Raw genomic sequence first — 14,506 nt, 5'->3', positions numbered from 1 at the left:
ATAATGCAATTGCTTATTTTCTGTTAATATTTTGAATACTATTTCTGTATTTGCATGCATGCTTCTCTCATTTATTCTTCCAGATCCCCAGGGTTTTCCTCTCGAAGGCGCGCAACAACAAAAGCCGCCACCGAAACTTTCATTTAGCGAAAATTCGAGTTCGCTAATACGTTGTGTACCGAACGAAAGAGCGATATTCTTCGTGAAAATCGACTGTGACGAAGATTCCGACTTGTTGCCATTACAATTTGAATGGTGAGTATAAGTAAAAAAAAAGGACGAATTTAACATCAAAGAACATAGTTTTAGAAACAAATTATAAAATGTTTTACAATATGCTTGATTTTGTTTAAATATTCAGAGATAAATTAACATTCGGGTTTTCGGTTCTCTAAGCTCTCCTTTCTTTTGCCGACACAGCACAATTTTTGGCCATTTTCCAGTGTCGCACGATGCAACGACTGACGGCACGTTTGTTAAATACATTCTAAATGCGCTCTCAATGAGCGCAAACGAAATGCTTTGGCAATTTTTTTTTCGAGAATTGCTTTGGTTGGTCGCCGCATGCTGAGAGCTTCTTACCACCTACAGATTGAGGCAGTATGCCTATCTGTGCCCAAAATGACCGGAAAGAGCGCTGCGTGATAGCGTCGAAAAATATTAGCTATGCTGAATGAAGAACATCCGCTGGCTAATTGTCTGTGCTAGTGGGAATACACAATTCACAGAGAGTGCTCGAAGTTGGCAGATATAATTTTGATGGCACTATATAATGGGCGAATTTTTGAGTATTGCAATGGCAAAAATGCCGAATTTTTCGTAGAAATGTTTCTCTAACGTGCAAATGTCTTAGTGCGAACGAGGAAGTACGGAGAATTTGGTTCTTTGAAGGTGTGAACAAAACCCTGCTCACTATTGTTCTCGTTAGTCCTACTTCGCCGATCGTCACGTACAGAGATAAACGCTCGGATAACCGTTGCCCTTAGTGAACACAGCAACATAGATATAAAGTAAAAAAAGAAAATATTAAAAGCTTGAAGATATACAATACATATGTATATTAAAAAGGGAAATCTGTGTAATAATTTAAGATATGATTCTCATACTTGTGCTAATATATGTACGTGGTGTGTGGATGCTAAAACCCATAAAATCTCAGAGATTAAAGAAAATATTGTGAATAAGTATATCTAAAAAAATACTTTTCACAAAAAAATTATAATTGAATAGTTTAAAGTGCTTCTGTGTGTGAAATGTAATGCAAAATGCGCAAGTGGATGATAAAAGGCTAGAAAAAGTGAAAATAACAAATTTCATAATGCAAAAATTGTGAATACTAGCAACAAATTCACGACCTATTGAAGGTTTATTCTAATGAAAAGTTATTAAAAATTCTTAAATCAATTAGTAAAGATCGTAGTGTAGCAATAGAAACAAAAAAAAATAAAATCATAACTTCGAACCAAGAAAATGAAAAATCGAAAATGTTGAATAAAATAATAACCTTGAATGCTGTAAAATATTTGATGTGAATATAAGAAAATAAATGAAATTCGCAGGTTTTTGCTTTTACGATCAATCAAACCAGTTGTAAACAAATGCTGAAAGGCGAAAAAGTCATTAATTTCACTATAGTTTCCTGTTTTGGGTGGCAAATGCATTAAAATGCCTTATTGCCTATATCTATGTACGGGTGATCTCATTGATATTGCCCTATATATCTTTTTGCCGTTCTCTGTCTTAATTGTGGCACTTGCCCCATATTTCGCTGTTCCTCATTTGCACTAAATTTAGACGCTTGGCATTCGATGTACATGCATACATATGTACTTACTTATGTACAAATGCAGTTGCAGCTTCCTAGCTTCCCATCAGCCGCCACAGTGCTTCAGACCGTAGGCCGATCGAGGCGTTGTACACTTTTCGTCGTATTCACTTTTGGAGTGGAATCGGTTTGTGATATAAAAATTGTGCTCGTGATGTTTCACAACAATTTACAAATGTGTATTACATAATGGAATTTTCGCTTGTCGGCACAGGGCTCTTAAGCAGTTTGCAGTTGTCTCTTTTTTATTTTTGGCTCCTGCGATTTTGGCTGCCGACGTTCGCTGCCTTTGATAATGGCATAGGAATGCTTGTTTGCTCGCGTCAGCGCCGAGAAGCCACTCGTTCCATTGTTGTGATGTATGGTCTCTGCGCCGTAGTGCCGCACAACGCTTCGAGACTTTTGCACTGACTTTTCGTAAACAAAAGCAAAAACAATCACTACGAGTGCACAACAAAGTAGAACGTTGAATAGATTAAAGAATTAAGAATAAAATATTTCATTTACATACAAATGTATGTTATTTATGAACATGTGTAGGGGTTCAAATAAACATGATGAAAACTAAGCAGAGATGAATATGCGAAAAATAAAATAATTTTTATTAACTAGAAGAAATAGGTTCACTAAAATATAGCTTTAGCAGGCTTTACCAAAGTATCAGCAGTTGCATCGCATCTACTATTTATGTTATTTTTACAAGCGATTTCACATTTTGAACAAATATGGGCCAATAAATCTCTCTGCCCAAAGAACACACCAAAAAGTAACGTTTTGAGGATGTAATGGCATCGCAGCAATGGATTGTTGATGTTCATCACACCAAATGTGACAATTCTTCCAAAAGTAAGCTTCATCACCGAACGAAATTTTCTTGTGAAAATCGGGATCGATGGTCATTTCGTTTTAGCACCTTTCACCAAACGTGCGGCGCGCTGGTCGTTCGGCTTCATTTCTGGCAAGAGTTGTATTTTGTAAGCCCGCAAACCAAGGTCCTTCCGCAGAATCTTTCATGAGTCACGTGCTAATATGAAAGAAAGAAATATTGAAAACATTTCACTTAACAAGGACAAATATAAGAATAAGCAGGTCCACGTTTCACCAAGCGTTGGAGAGTAGCAAATGAAACAATTTTATCAGCTGATCAAGCAAACTGTCAGCACTTGTATCCCTGTGCTACCGTTTCTTCTGACGGAAACGCAATTACATATATTGTGCTTCTTTCATTCCAAATGTGTAAAACAAAACTTGGTAGCATTGAAGACAGCAGTTTTTTTTCACTGAGATATTCACACACTCTCTTGTGTAAATTCATCTCCATAACTTTGTTGTTGTACATATTTTATATGCTCTCCGACGTTTCTTAACCTACCTACTACTATGAGCAAGAAGATATTCGGCTGATTGATCGTCTGTTTCCGGGTCGTAAGCATAAATCCAAGACTCATCGTCAGTAATAATACGTTTCACGACATCGTGGTAGTCGAAAAGTATTGTTTCACGGACGTTAACCCGACGCTATTTCTCAGACAAATGGAATGATTTTGGAAACAGTCGTGCTTTCACTTCCCTTAGGCTTAAATTATCGTTCGAAATGGGTTTCACAGTACCAGTAAGATCTCTGACAGTTAATCGTCGATTCTCAAGCACTAGTCCCTTTGTTTTATTGAGGTTAACTGAATAATTTCTAGCAATCAAAAACTTTTGCTCGCGACAAACAATTATTATCGAAGTTCTTTTCCAACATTCTAAAGGTTTCGGCGCCAGAAATTTGATTTCGTTCACAAAATTTAATGGAACTTCTTTGTTGAATAATTTGACTTTTCGTAAAATTTCCTGAATGCACTTTATGTACTTCAGAAAGACAAACGTATGCTAAACACTTAAGATTATTCTGATGTGACATTTGGCACAGATGCTACTGACGGTCATACTAACCTGCAAAAAAAAATTAAAAACTAAATGTTTAAATTATATTATTAGAGTTCTGGCATTCATCAGAAAAACACCTTATATCTAAATAGGGTTGTGTGAGAAATAAGCGGAGGTTTACGGTTATTCGTTAGACAATCGGCGCTCGCATCGCATAGGGATGAAATACTGAAAATCATGTATGTGTCTAGTATTCATAAAACCAAGCAATATTTCTGCCCTCTTTCAACTATGTGTCTTTCTCAGTATTATATCTACTTTGAGAAAGAATAGGACTTTTATTGTTACACTTTCTACAACTTCAGAAATTGCGTGTTTAAAGTCCGGTCTTATATGTTCGTCATCCATGAAGAAATTTTTTTTAAATTGAAATATTCGGTAACTGCTTCTTGATTTAATCACTGTTCTGTTGAAAACTACATTTGAGTGTAAAATTGTAAAACTTCCATGTACTTGAACTACTTGAAAATCGCCCGTAGACTTTGGTCCACACTTTGTATTTTGTTTTTTATGTGAAGAATTTTGAAAATGTTGTACAATTGGGTGAGAAGTGCATAGGGCACAGCACGACGGTCGCATCCGCTTTGCGTTAAAGAAAGTAAAAATAAAATTGAAAAGAAAATAAAATGAAAATAAATAAATAAACGGCGAAAACATTTGTCTGTCAATCTTGTCGATGTTGTGGTTGCGCGACTGTTTATTTATTTTTGTAGTTGATCTTCAATTCTAGTCGTAGAGAGTGTGTGTTTTCGATGTTTAAAAACGGAAATTGCTATAGTTATTCAAAAACCAATTTTATTGATTCAATATACCTACATACATATTTATTTTCTTATCTATGTAGTTAATAAATGCTTTTATATTATATATTTAAAATAAAAAAAAAATTATACAAAAAGTGTAATAATGAAGAAATCCACATTGAGGTGTGTTTGTGATAAAATGAAATGTGATTTATGAGTTTTTCAGTGCGACATGCCGTCCCACGCCAGCATTTAAATATTGCTAACATCTGTTCGCCGGCAAAATTAGATTTTTATTCATTTTGAAGACGTTTACAAACAAATAAAGAAACTGTGAAAACTATTGAGTGAAGTGAATAGATATTTGCGGCAAAAAAGTGTGAAAACCATTTAATTTGGCTAAAGTTGTGGTCTTAAAAAATGGGCAACGGTTGTTCGAAATGTTGTCAATGCAACGAACACAAGCAATATCACGGCACACTTTCATCGGCCTCGTCCGTTTATAGAAGAAGGTACATTGAACTACAACTATTACAACATTTATATTTCTATATATTTATATTTGACTATATACGAGTTTCGTTCAAAAAAAAAAGCATCGCCATTTTTCATTTCTTACGAAAGTGTTTACTTATTCATGAATATCTTTTATGTCCACTTCAAAATATTCTTCTTCTTCTTTATTGGCGTAGACTGCGAGTCGAACTTACAACAGCGCGCCAGTCGTTCTTCCTTTTCACTGTTTGGCGCCAATAGGAAATTCCAATTGTAGCCCGGTCCTTCTCCACCTGGTCTTTCTAACGAACAACCGGGTGTTTTTTCATCCATTCGGACCACATGACCTGGTCAGCGTAGCGACTGTCTCTTAATTCGCTGAACAATGTCAATATCGTCGTATATCTTGTATAGTTGCGGTATTCGCCGTTAGCAATGCGTAAAGGACCATAAATATTCCACAGAATCTCTCTCGAAAACTCGTAAAGTCGACTCATCAGAGTCATCGCCCATGTCTCTGCACCATATAGCAGAACGGTGATGATGAGCGGCAGAACTCAACAGAGAAGGTACCATTTTCTATAAGAGTGTACAGCTGCTGGCGTATGCCGACGATATTGATATCATCGGCCTCAACACCCGCACCGTTAGTCCTGTTTTCTCCAGGCTGGACACAGAAAATGGGTCTGGTAGTAAACGAGGGCAAAACGAAATATCTTCTGTCATCAAACAAACAGTCGTCGCACTCGCGACTTGGCTCTCACGTCACTGTTGACAGTCATAACTTTGAAGTTGTACATAATTTCGTCTATTTAGGAACCAGTATTAACACCACCAATAATGTCAGCCTGGAAATCCAACGCAGGATTACTCTTGCCAACAGGTGCTACTTCGGATTGAGTAGGCAATTGAAAAGTAAAGTCCTCTCTCGACGAACAAAAGCTAAACTCTATAAGTCGCTCATAATTCCCGTCCTGCTTTATGGTGCAGAGGCTTGGGCGATGACAGCAACCGATGAGTCGACGTTACGAGTTTTCGAGAGAAAAATTCTGCGAAAGATTTATGGTCCTTTGCGCATTGGCCACGGCGTATATCGCATTCGATAGAACGATGAGCTGTACGAGATATATGACGACATTGACATAGTTCAGCGAATTAAAAGACAGCGGCTACGCTGGCTAGGTCATGTTGTCCGGATGGATGAAAACACTCCGGCTCTGAAAGTATTCGAAGCAGAGGAAGAGGAAGACCTCCACTCCATTGGAAGGACCAAGTGGAGAAGGACCTGGCTTCGCTTGGAATATCCAATTGGCGCCACGTAGCGAAAAGAAGAAACGACTGGCGCGATGTTGTTAACTCGGCTATAATCGCGTAAGCGGTGACTACGCCAATTAAGAAGAAGAAGAAGATGATGAGCGGCTTGCAGAATTTAGTCTTTGTAAGTCGAGAGAGGACTTTTCTTCTAAATTATCTGCTCAGTCCTAAGTAGCACCTGTTGGCAAGAGTTATTTTGGGTTGTAGTACGAAGCTTGCATTGTTGTTGGTGTTAGTACGGGTTCCAAGATAGACAAAATTATCTACGACTTCGAAGCCATGACTGTGAACAGTGACGTGGAAGCCGAGTCGGAAGTGCGACGACTGTTTGTTTGATGACAGGAGATATTTCGTCTTGCACTCGTTCACTACTAGACCTATTTGATTTGCTTCCTTATCCATTCTGAAGAAAGCAGAGCTAACGGCGCGGTTGTTGAGGCCAACGATATCAATATCATCGGCAGACGCCAGAAGCTGTACACTCTTATAGAAGATTGTACCTGGTCGATAAAGTTCTGCAGTTTGAATTATTTTCTCCAGGAGTATATTGAAGTAGTCACACGATATGGAGTCGGCTTGTCTGAAACCTCGAAAGGCTCGGAGAGGTCCTTCCCGATCCTAACGGAGCTTTCAATATTGTGTCGATCCTTTTTTCAGGGTCTTTTCCAAGACTTGGCGCATGGTGAATTTCCAGGCCTGAATCCACACTGATAAAGTCCAATCAGTTTGTTGACGGTGGGCTTTAATCTTTCACACAATACGCTCAATAGAACCTTATATGCGATGTAGTTGGCGCAGATTGTGTGGTCTCCTTTTTTATGGATTGGGCAGAGCACACTTAAATTCCAATCGTTGGGCATGCTTTCGTTCGACCATATTTTACAAAGAAGCTGATGCATGCTCCTTATCAGTCCTTCGACGCCTTATTTGAATAGCTCGGCCGACAATCCATCGGCCCCAGCCGCTTTGTTATTCTTCAGGCAGTTAATTGCTATACGACCTTCTTCATGGTCGGGCAATGGAACATCCGCTCCATCGTCATCGATTGAGGCGAGATTAATGGTACAAAAGCCAATTTCTGTTCTCCCACAAATTTCGGCGTTTATTGCGGATTTCTTCGCGCAAATTGCCATAACTTGGAGGTAATATTCTTCAAAAATCAAATTCAATATAATTAAAAAATCGCTATACATTTAGTACAAACCTCGTATGTATGCATATACCTCTACCAAAATATCATAATATTAAATAATATAGTATTAGCTTCTGTACTAAAAGAAACTTTAATTTATTGATACAAGAACACTTTACCGTTAGTACAAGAGTTTGTTCAAGAATGATGGGAATAGAGATTACAACAGTGTCATCTTTTCACTATTTTTATAGAACTTTTGATACAAAAGAAATAATAAATTGTCGTGTAACCTAACATTGTGGTGGTGTTGTCATCTGGATCATGGAGTCGCCATATCGAACTCCGGCAGCTCCTTCACTGCGCATATACCTCCCTCGTCGGTTTGGGAGGGAAGAAGCCGTTGAAGGAGTGGGACAATAAGCTTCTTTACGGACGGGTCAAAGCTTGGGGGGAAGGTTGGTGTAGGGGACTACTGTCGGGAACTCTCCATTAAATCCAGCTTCAGACTTCCCGACTACTGCAGTGTCTTCCAGGCGGAAGTCGCAGCCATCAAGGTGACAGCAGATTTGCTCCTCCGGAGAGTGTCTACCTTCAGAGAAGTGACCATTCACTCAGATAGCAGAGCGGCGATACTAGCCTTGAACTCATTCACGGTGCGTTCAGGGCTGGTCGAAGAGTGTCTGACATCACTGTCATTGGCGGCTAGAGCTTTTACTATAAGACTTGTATGGGTGCCGGGCCACAGCGGAATCGCAGGTAATTGCAAAGCTGATGAGCTAGCAAGGAAAGGCACGCTAGAATCGTTATCGTACCGGTGCTCTACTACTGGATAGCTGGACCTCACGGCTTCTTGGTCAACGCTGGGCCAGCATTGGTAACTGCGCGGTCGCAAAAGCCTTCTGGCCCAGTATAGATCGCAGGAGATCTAATGATCTCTTTGCCCTCTCTCTCTACCTATCGTTAGTGATGGGGCTCTTGATGGGCCACTGCCCTCTTGGCATACATGCTGTAAGACTGGAAATTCTACCGGACGCCTCATGCAAAAGCTGTTTGGAAAAATATGCGGTAGAAACTAGCCAGCACTTCCTTCTTGACTGCTTTCGGGAGATCAAGACTTAGACACTTGGGGGCGCAGACATCCCACCGAACTGGCGGGCGTAGAAATTAAGCGCCTTTGCAAATTTATATTGGCTACGAAGCGTTTCGCCGATCTTTAAGTCCGAACATGGGAGTTTTATCTTTAATGGCTTCACAAAGGACTACTTCTAGTCCACGTGCGATCTATGATCAGCCATCTAACCTAACCTAACCTAACATTGTGGTGTACTGGGAAGTGAAAGAATCAAGTGGATTTTAATGTTGTCCCATATGGAAAGTAGGCGTAGTTGTTGTTCGATTTCGTCCATTTTTGTACTGTGTTATAGAAAGCCACGTACCAAATTTTGTCGAAATCAGTTGGTCGGGTATCATGATATGGGATTTCACCAAAAAGTAGGCGGTGCCACGCCCATCGTCCAATTTTCACACCGGCTCCCATAAAACCTTCTCATACCATCTCGGAGGTAACGTTTAATTTAAAGTCTCTGGCGGAATTTGTTATTAATTTATTGTGCTTTTAGTAGTTTTTGCCTCTACCGTTATATGGGGAGTGAGATGGGTCATTATTCGCTTTTAACCATTTTCACACTGTCGGTAGAAGTTCTTATAATATTTGCACTGAACAAATGTGGGAGATTAAGCTTTAGTAGTTTAAAAGATATGTACATTAAACTTATTAGAGAGCGGGGCTTTTTCAAAATTATTTGCCCACAGGTGCTCTTTACTACTGCGATCCTCTGTGCCAAATGGATCAAAAAGCATTTCGTGTGTTAATAAAGCATTGCTTTTTGGGGGGGAAATAGTGTTGAAGTTGGGCTCTGCACCAAGTAAATCAAGCGTTGAAAAGAGATTTGCGAAAATGTTACAATTAAGCGAAAAAACATCAAGATAAGGAAAAAATTTAAAAGGTCATAAAAAAAACTGACACATAAGAACGCCAAACCCTTTGAGGGTTTTACTATACTGACCTAGTACCATCACCCTGACTTGGAATTTCTCACCCCCCAGATTAGTTGTTGTACTGTGTTTATATTGTGTTGAAAATCATTTATTTGCGATTTTTCAAAATTTTTTTTCAATGTAACTCTTGATATACATTATAACATGTTTTGGTTTCTGTTCTGGTATGTAAATGTACAGAAAAGATGGCTTTCCAACTTGTGAGCACGTAACGTATGTATATCTGGCCGTGTGAAAAGCGTGGCGTTTCCAAATTTGTGCCACACGCTATGCGACTATACTTGTGTCCTGTTGATTGTCACCTCAAATGCAATTTTCACTGGAACGGAATATGTTTGAACTGAATTGGCGAATCGTTGGAACTCAAAGGAATTCGTCGAATCAAGCATTCTGCCTTTGTATTCGATGGCTGCATCACAACCAGTCAGTAATACCGACAGATACAACTTTGAGATGCAAATGATGCGGTGGCATACCAATCTTCTCCAAAGAATTTAGAAATTGCACTGGATAATTCACGGCGTCGTCTTCATTGTCAAGACGATCGATCGATTTGTATGAGCGCAAGTCTCCCGGAATTTGACTTTGAATCTTCTAGTTTAAGTCATTAACATCGGAATTTTTGGCAGCTAACATTGCGCGTGCACTTAAGGAATCGTAGTTACGATAATTTGGCCAGTGTCCGAACAATCGTGATGAGTTTATCTTTCGTGAATTGATAAACGGCATATGGAATTGATATCAAACCACCGGAAGTATCAACCGAAATTGACCCTTTTCCAATTCTTAGCGAATACGATGTAAAATGTCTTCGGCAATGTCATTTTTATACTCTCGCAACAATGTTGCTAAGGAGAGTATTATAGTTTTGTTCACATAACGGTTGTTTGTAAGTCCTAAAACTAAAAGAGTCAGATATAGGGTTATATATACCAAAGTGATCAGGGCGACGAGTAGAGTCGAAATCCGGATGTCTGTCTGTCCGTCCGTCCGTCTGTCCGTCCGTCTGTCCGTTCGTCCGTCCGTGCAAGCTGTAACTTGAGTAAAAATTGAGATATCATGATGAAACTTGGTACACGTATTCCTTGGCTTCATAAGAAGGTTAAGTTCGAAGATGGGCAAAATCGGCCCACTGCCACGCCCACAAAATGGCGGAAACCGAAAACCTATAAAGTGTCATAACTAAGCCATAAATAAAGATATTAAAATGAAATTTGGCACAAAGGATCGCATTAGGGAGGGGCATATTTGGACGTAATTTTTTTGGAAAAGTGGGCGTGGCCCCGCCCCCTACTAAGTTTTTTGTACATATCTCGGAAACTACTATAGCTATGTCAACCAAACTCTACACAGTCGTTTTCTTCAGGCATTTCCATATACAGTTCAAAAATGGAAGAAATCGGATAATAACCACGCCCACCTCCCATACAAAGGTTATGTTGAAAATCACTAAAAGTGCGTTAACCGACTAACAAAAAACGTCAGAAACACTAAATTTTACGGAACTAATTGCAGAAGGAAGCTGCACCCAGACTTTTTTTAAAAATTGAAAATGGGCGTGGCCTCGCCCACTTATGGACCAAAAATCATATCTCAGGAACTACTAGACCGATTTCAATGAAATTCGGTATATAATATTTCCTTAACACCCTGATGACATGTACGAAATATGGGTGAAATCGGTTCACAACCGCGCCTTCTTCCCATATAACGCTATTTTGAGATCCATCTGATGCCTTTTCTGTATAATACGAGTATATACATTAGGAACCAATGATGATAGCGGAATAAAACTTTACAAAAATACGGTATTTGAAAATGACGTATGTATATTGAAATCTCGATTATCACTTTATCATGCGAGAGTATAAAATGTTCGGTGACACCCGAACTTAGCCCTTCCTTACTTGTTGTTATGTCGAAATGATCATCGCGAAAAGTATGCGAACTTCATTTGCAATCGAAGTAGCTATCGTATCGTCCATCGTTTGATTCCAGTGATTTTCATGTTCTAGCAATTGTAATTGCTGGCATGCTTTTTAGAAAGTTGCACACACCATACCATTCACACTACGTAATGACTCAAATTAAGTTGAACCGCGTACATTAATCAATAACACCCGAAGTTCGAAGCAATCGTGATTTTTTCGAGTGGATTGTGTAAATTCGTCCTAATGCATTAGTTGAAAACACATCCGGATGTCAATCTACTTGGCCTTGCTTTCTGCGCAACTATTTCTTCGACGATGCATTCCATGTATAATATCAAGGTATTTCCGAATAGAGCAATGTTCTCGCAAATGGATCACAGACGCAAGTTGAGAAAAAACTCCTCAATGTTAATTTTGTTGCTGGTGGTTTTCCACTGTATTCTCTGGGTTGAAATACACTCTTTGACCATAACCAAATTAACTGCGAGACGCACAACAGTCGGAAAACGTTCATAAATTGCAAAAGTAAACTCCTTACAAAGCGCTTTATTGCAGTTCACGTATCGACTGTATCGTTCAAGACCAATAACCGCCATGTTGCTTCTTTTGGTGACGTAATTACAAACGTATTTTATCGATTATCCGTGTGTTGTCAACTTCGATATTCACTATTCTAAATTGAATGCTGAATGTTCTGCCATTATCGTCTGGTGAGCTACGCGGATAGAGTGGATATCCATCATTTCTAGTTTGAGTTTCCGAGTATGGGCTGTCATACGTTGATGGCAAAAAGAACGCCGACCGATGTTCGCACGAACGTAAAAAATTTCAATCTGTAATTGATCACTTTATGTGAAACACACATAAAGTTTTCACAGAATAATTTTCAATAATTTTTCTTTTGAATAGCCGGAACAAAAAAGCATGCGACCGAAATTGAACGATTCAAATAATTTACAAATCAAAACATTGAAAAACAAAACAAACAAAAATTGAAAAAAATTGTATGGAAAAAAGCTACTTTTTGGAATATACCAATTATCCGACTTTTCCTCATGAAAAGCATAAGGTATTTTTATTTCCAAACCTTTCCCGATCCACAGCGAACAACCTCTGCAAATTTCATCAAGATTGGTGCAGCCGTTCTCTTAGCGTAACTAACAAACAAACATTCATTCGTTTGGATGGGAAAAAGAAAAGAGCTGCTTTAAGGGGTTTTCCGGCAATTATTCAAATTTTTTCTTGCCGTAAAAATCATCCTTGAACCTCAACGAACATTTAAAAAAAAAGAACTGGCAAAATTGGTCCAGGCGTTGTTGAGTTATGCGCCTATTACATAAGCAACACATTTTGCGATTCATTTTCATACTCTCGCAACAAAGTTGCTAAGGAGAGTATTATAGTTTTGTTCACATAACGGTTGTTTGTAAGTCCTAAAACCAAAGTAGTCAGTTATAGGGTTATATATACCAAAGTGATCAGGGTGACGAGTAGAGTTGAAATCCGGATGTCTGTCTGTCCGTCCGTCCGTCCGTCCGTGCAAGCTGTAACGTGAGTAAAAATTTAGATATCATGATGGGAAAGTGGGTGTGGCCCCGCCCCTACTAATTTTTTTGTACATATCTCGGAAACTACTATAGCTATGTCAACCAAACTCTATAGAGTCGTTTCCTTCAGGCATTTCCATATACTGTTCAAAAATGGAAGAAATCGGATAATAACTACGCCCACCTCCCATACAAAGGTTATGCTGAAAATCAATAAAAGTGCGTTAACCGGCTAACAAAAAGCGTCAGAAACACTAAATTTTACGGAAGAAATTGCAGAAGGAAGCTGCACCAAGGCTTTTTTTAAAAATTGAAAATGGGCGTGGCATCGATCACTTATGGACCAAAAACCATATCTCAGAAACTACTTTACCGATTTCAATGAAATTCGGTACATAATATTTTCTTAACGCACTGATGACATGTACGAAATATGGGTGAAATCGGTTCACAACCACGCCTTCTTCCAATATAACGCTATTTTGAATTCCATCTGATGCCTTCTCTGTATAATACGAGTATATACATTAGGAACCAATGATGATAGCGGAATAAAACTTTACATAAATACGGTATTTGAAAAATGAGTAAATGACGGATAATGAAATCTCGATTATCACTTTATCATGCGAGAGTATAAAATGTTCGGTGACACCCGAACTTAGCCCTTCCGTACTTGTTATACATATGTATATAAAATAAGATTTATCAGAAAATTTCTCCTTTTGTTTGTTGTGTAAAATTGTCATCCGCGAATTTGTTTAAAGTCCGCTTTTACATAGGATTCATCGTCCATTACAACGCAGTTAAAATTAGGCATGAACTTTTCATATAATTTTCGAGCACGTCGTTTTGCCAAAACATGTTGGTTGTCATTTGCGGTTTGGTGCTGCATTTACTTTGTAGGAACGTAGTTCATTTCATTTGCGTACTTTCTGTACATATGAAAGTAACATTTGCACTTTTTTGGCGACATCTCGTACTGAAAGTTCGGGATTTCGTTTCAAATGGGTCAACATAACCACTGCTGTAAGTGGAGATTCAAATCCTTGTTTTCTACCACTACAAGCCTTTCTATTCAATGGTAAGAAGTCACTGTATCTCTTAAGTACGAAAGATACCGAAGATTTTGCAATTTTTAATTTTTTGGCGATGTCGCTGTGAGACATGCCTGAATTTTCCAGCTTTTTGCGCGAAACCGATTCGCGAACGTGTATATTCATTGCTGACAAATTTTACACTAACCATATTTTTGTAAAAAATATAATGCAATTATGTAGATAATGTAGTAAACTTTGCGTGTAAATTTGAATTTTGATTTTACCGTTAGAAATTTCTAAGCTGTGCGGATTTCTATGTGACCAGTTTTTTTCGTCCACATACTTTATATAAGTAGCGAAATTAGGCATTACATTAAGTACTTATACTGTTTTTTGGTGACAAAAACGACTGATATTGATTTATATATAGAAGTGTAAAAATAAAATCAATATATTTGATTAAATTGTAGGTTTTGTTTAGCATAG

At 38.5% G+C, this 14,506-nt stretch overlaps 1 protein-coding gene across 1 annotated transcript in view; it reads left to right on the top strand.

Annotated features, from left to right (window-relative positions):
• The first annotated feature begins 4,779 nt into the window (after positions 1-4,779).
• The window catches only part of LOC120770115, a 32,366-nt gene continuing 22,639 nt past the window's right edge, over positions 4,780-14,506 (top strand). The window contains 1 exon segment of the mRNA XM_040097288.1: positions 4,780-5,012. Coding sequence (XP_039953222.1) covers positions 4,921-5,012 — 92 coding nt within the window. The 5' untranslated portion in view covers positions 4,780-4,920.

This window comes from Bactrocera tryoni, chromosome 3, assembly GCF_016617805.1.
Source record: "Bactrocera tryoni isolate S06 chromosome 3, CSIRO_BtryS06_freeze2, whole genome shotgun sequence".
NCBI classification, from domain to species: Eukaryota; Metazoa; Arthropoda; class Insecta; order Diptera; family Tephritidae; genus Bactrocera; species Bactrocera tryoni.
This window is presented reverse-complemented; position numbering and strand designations above follow the sequence as displayed.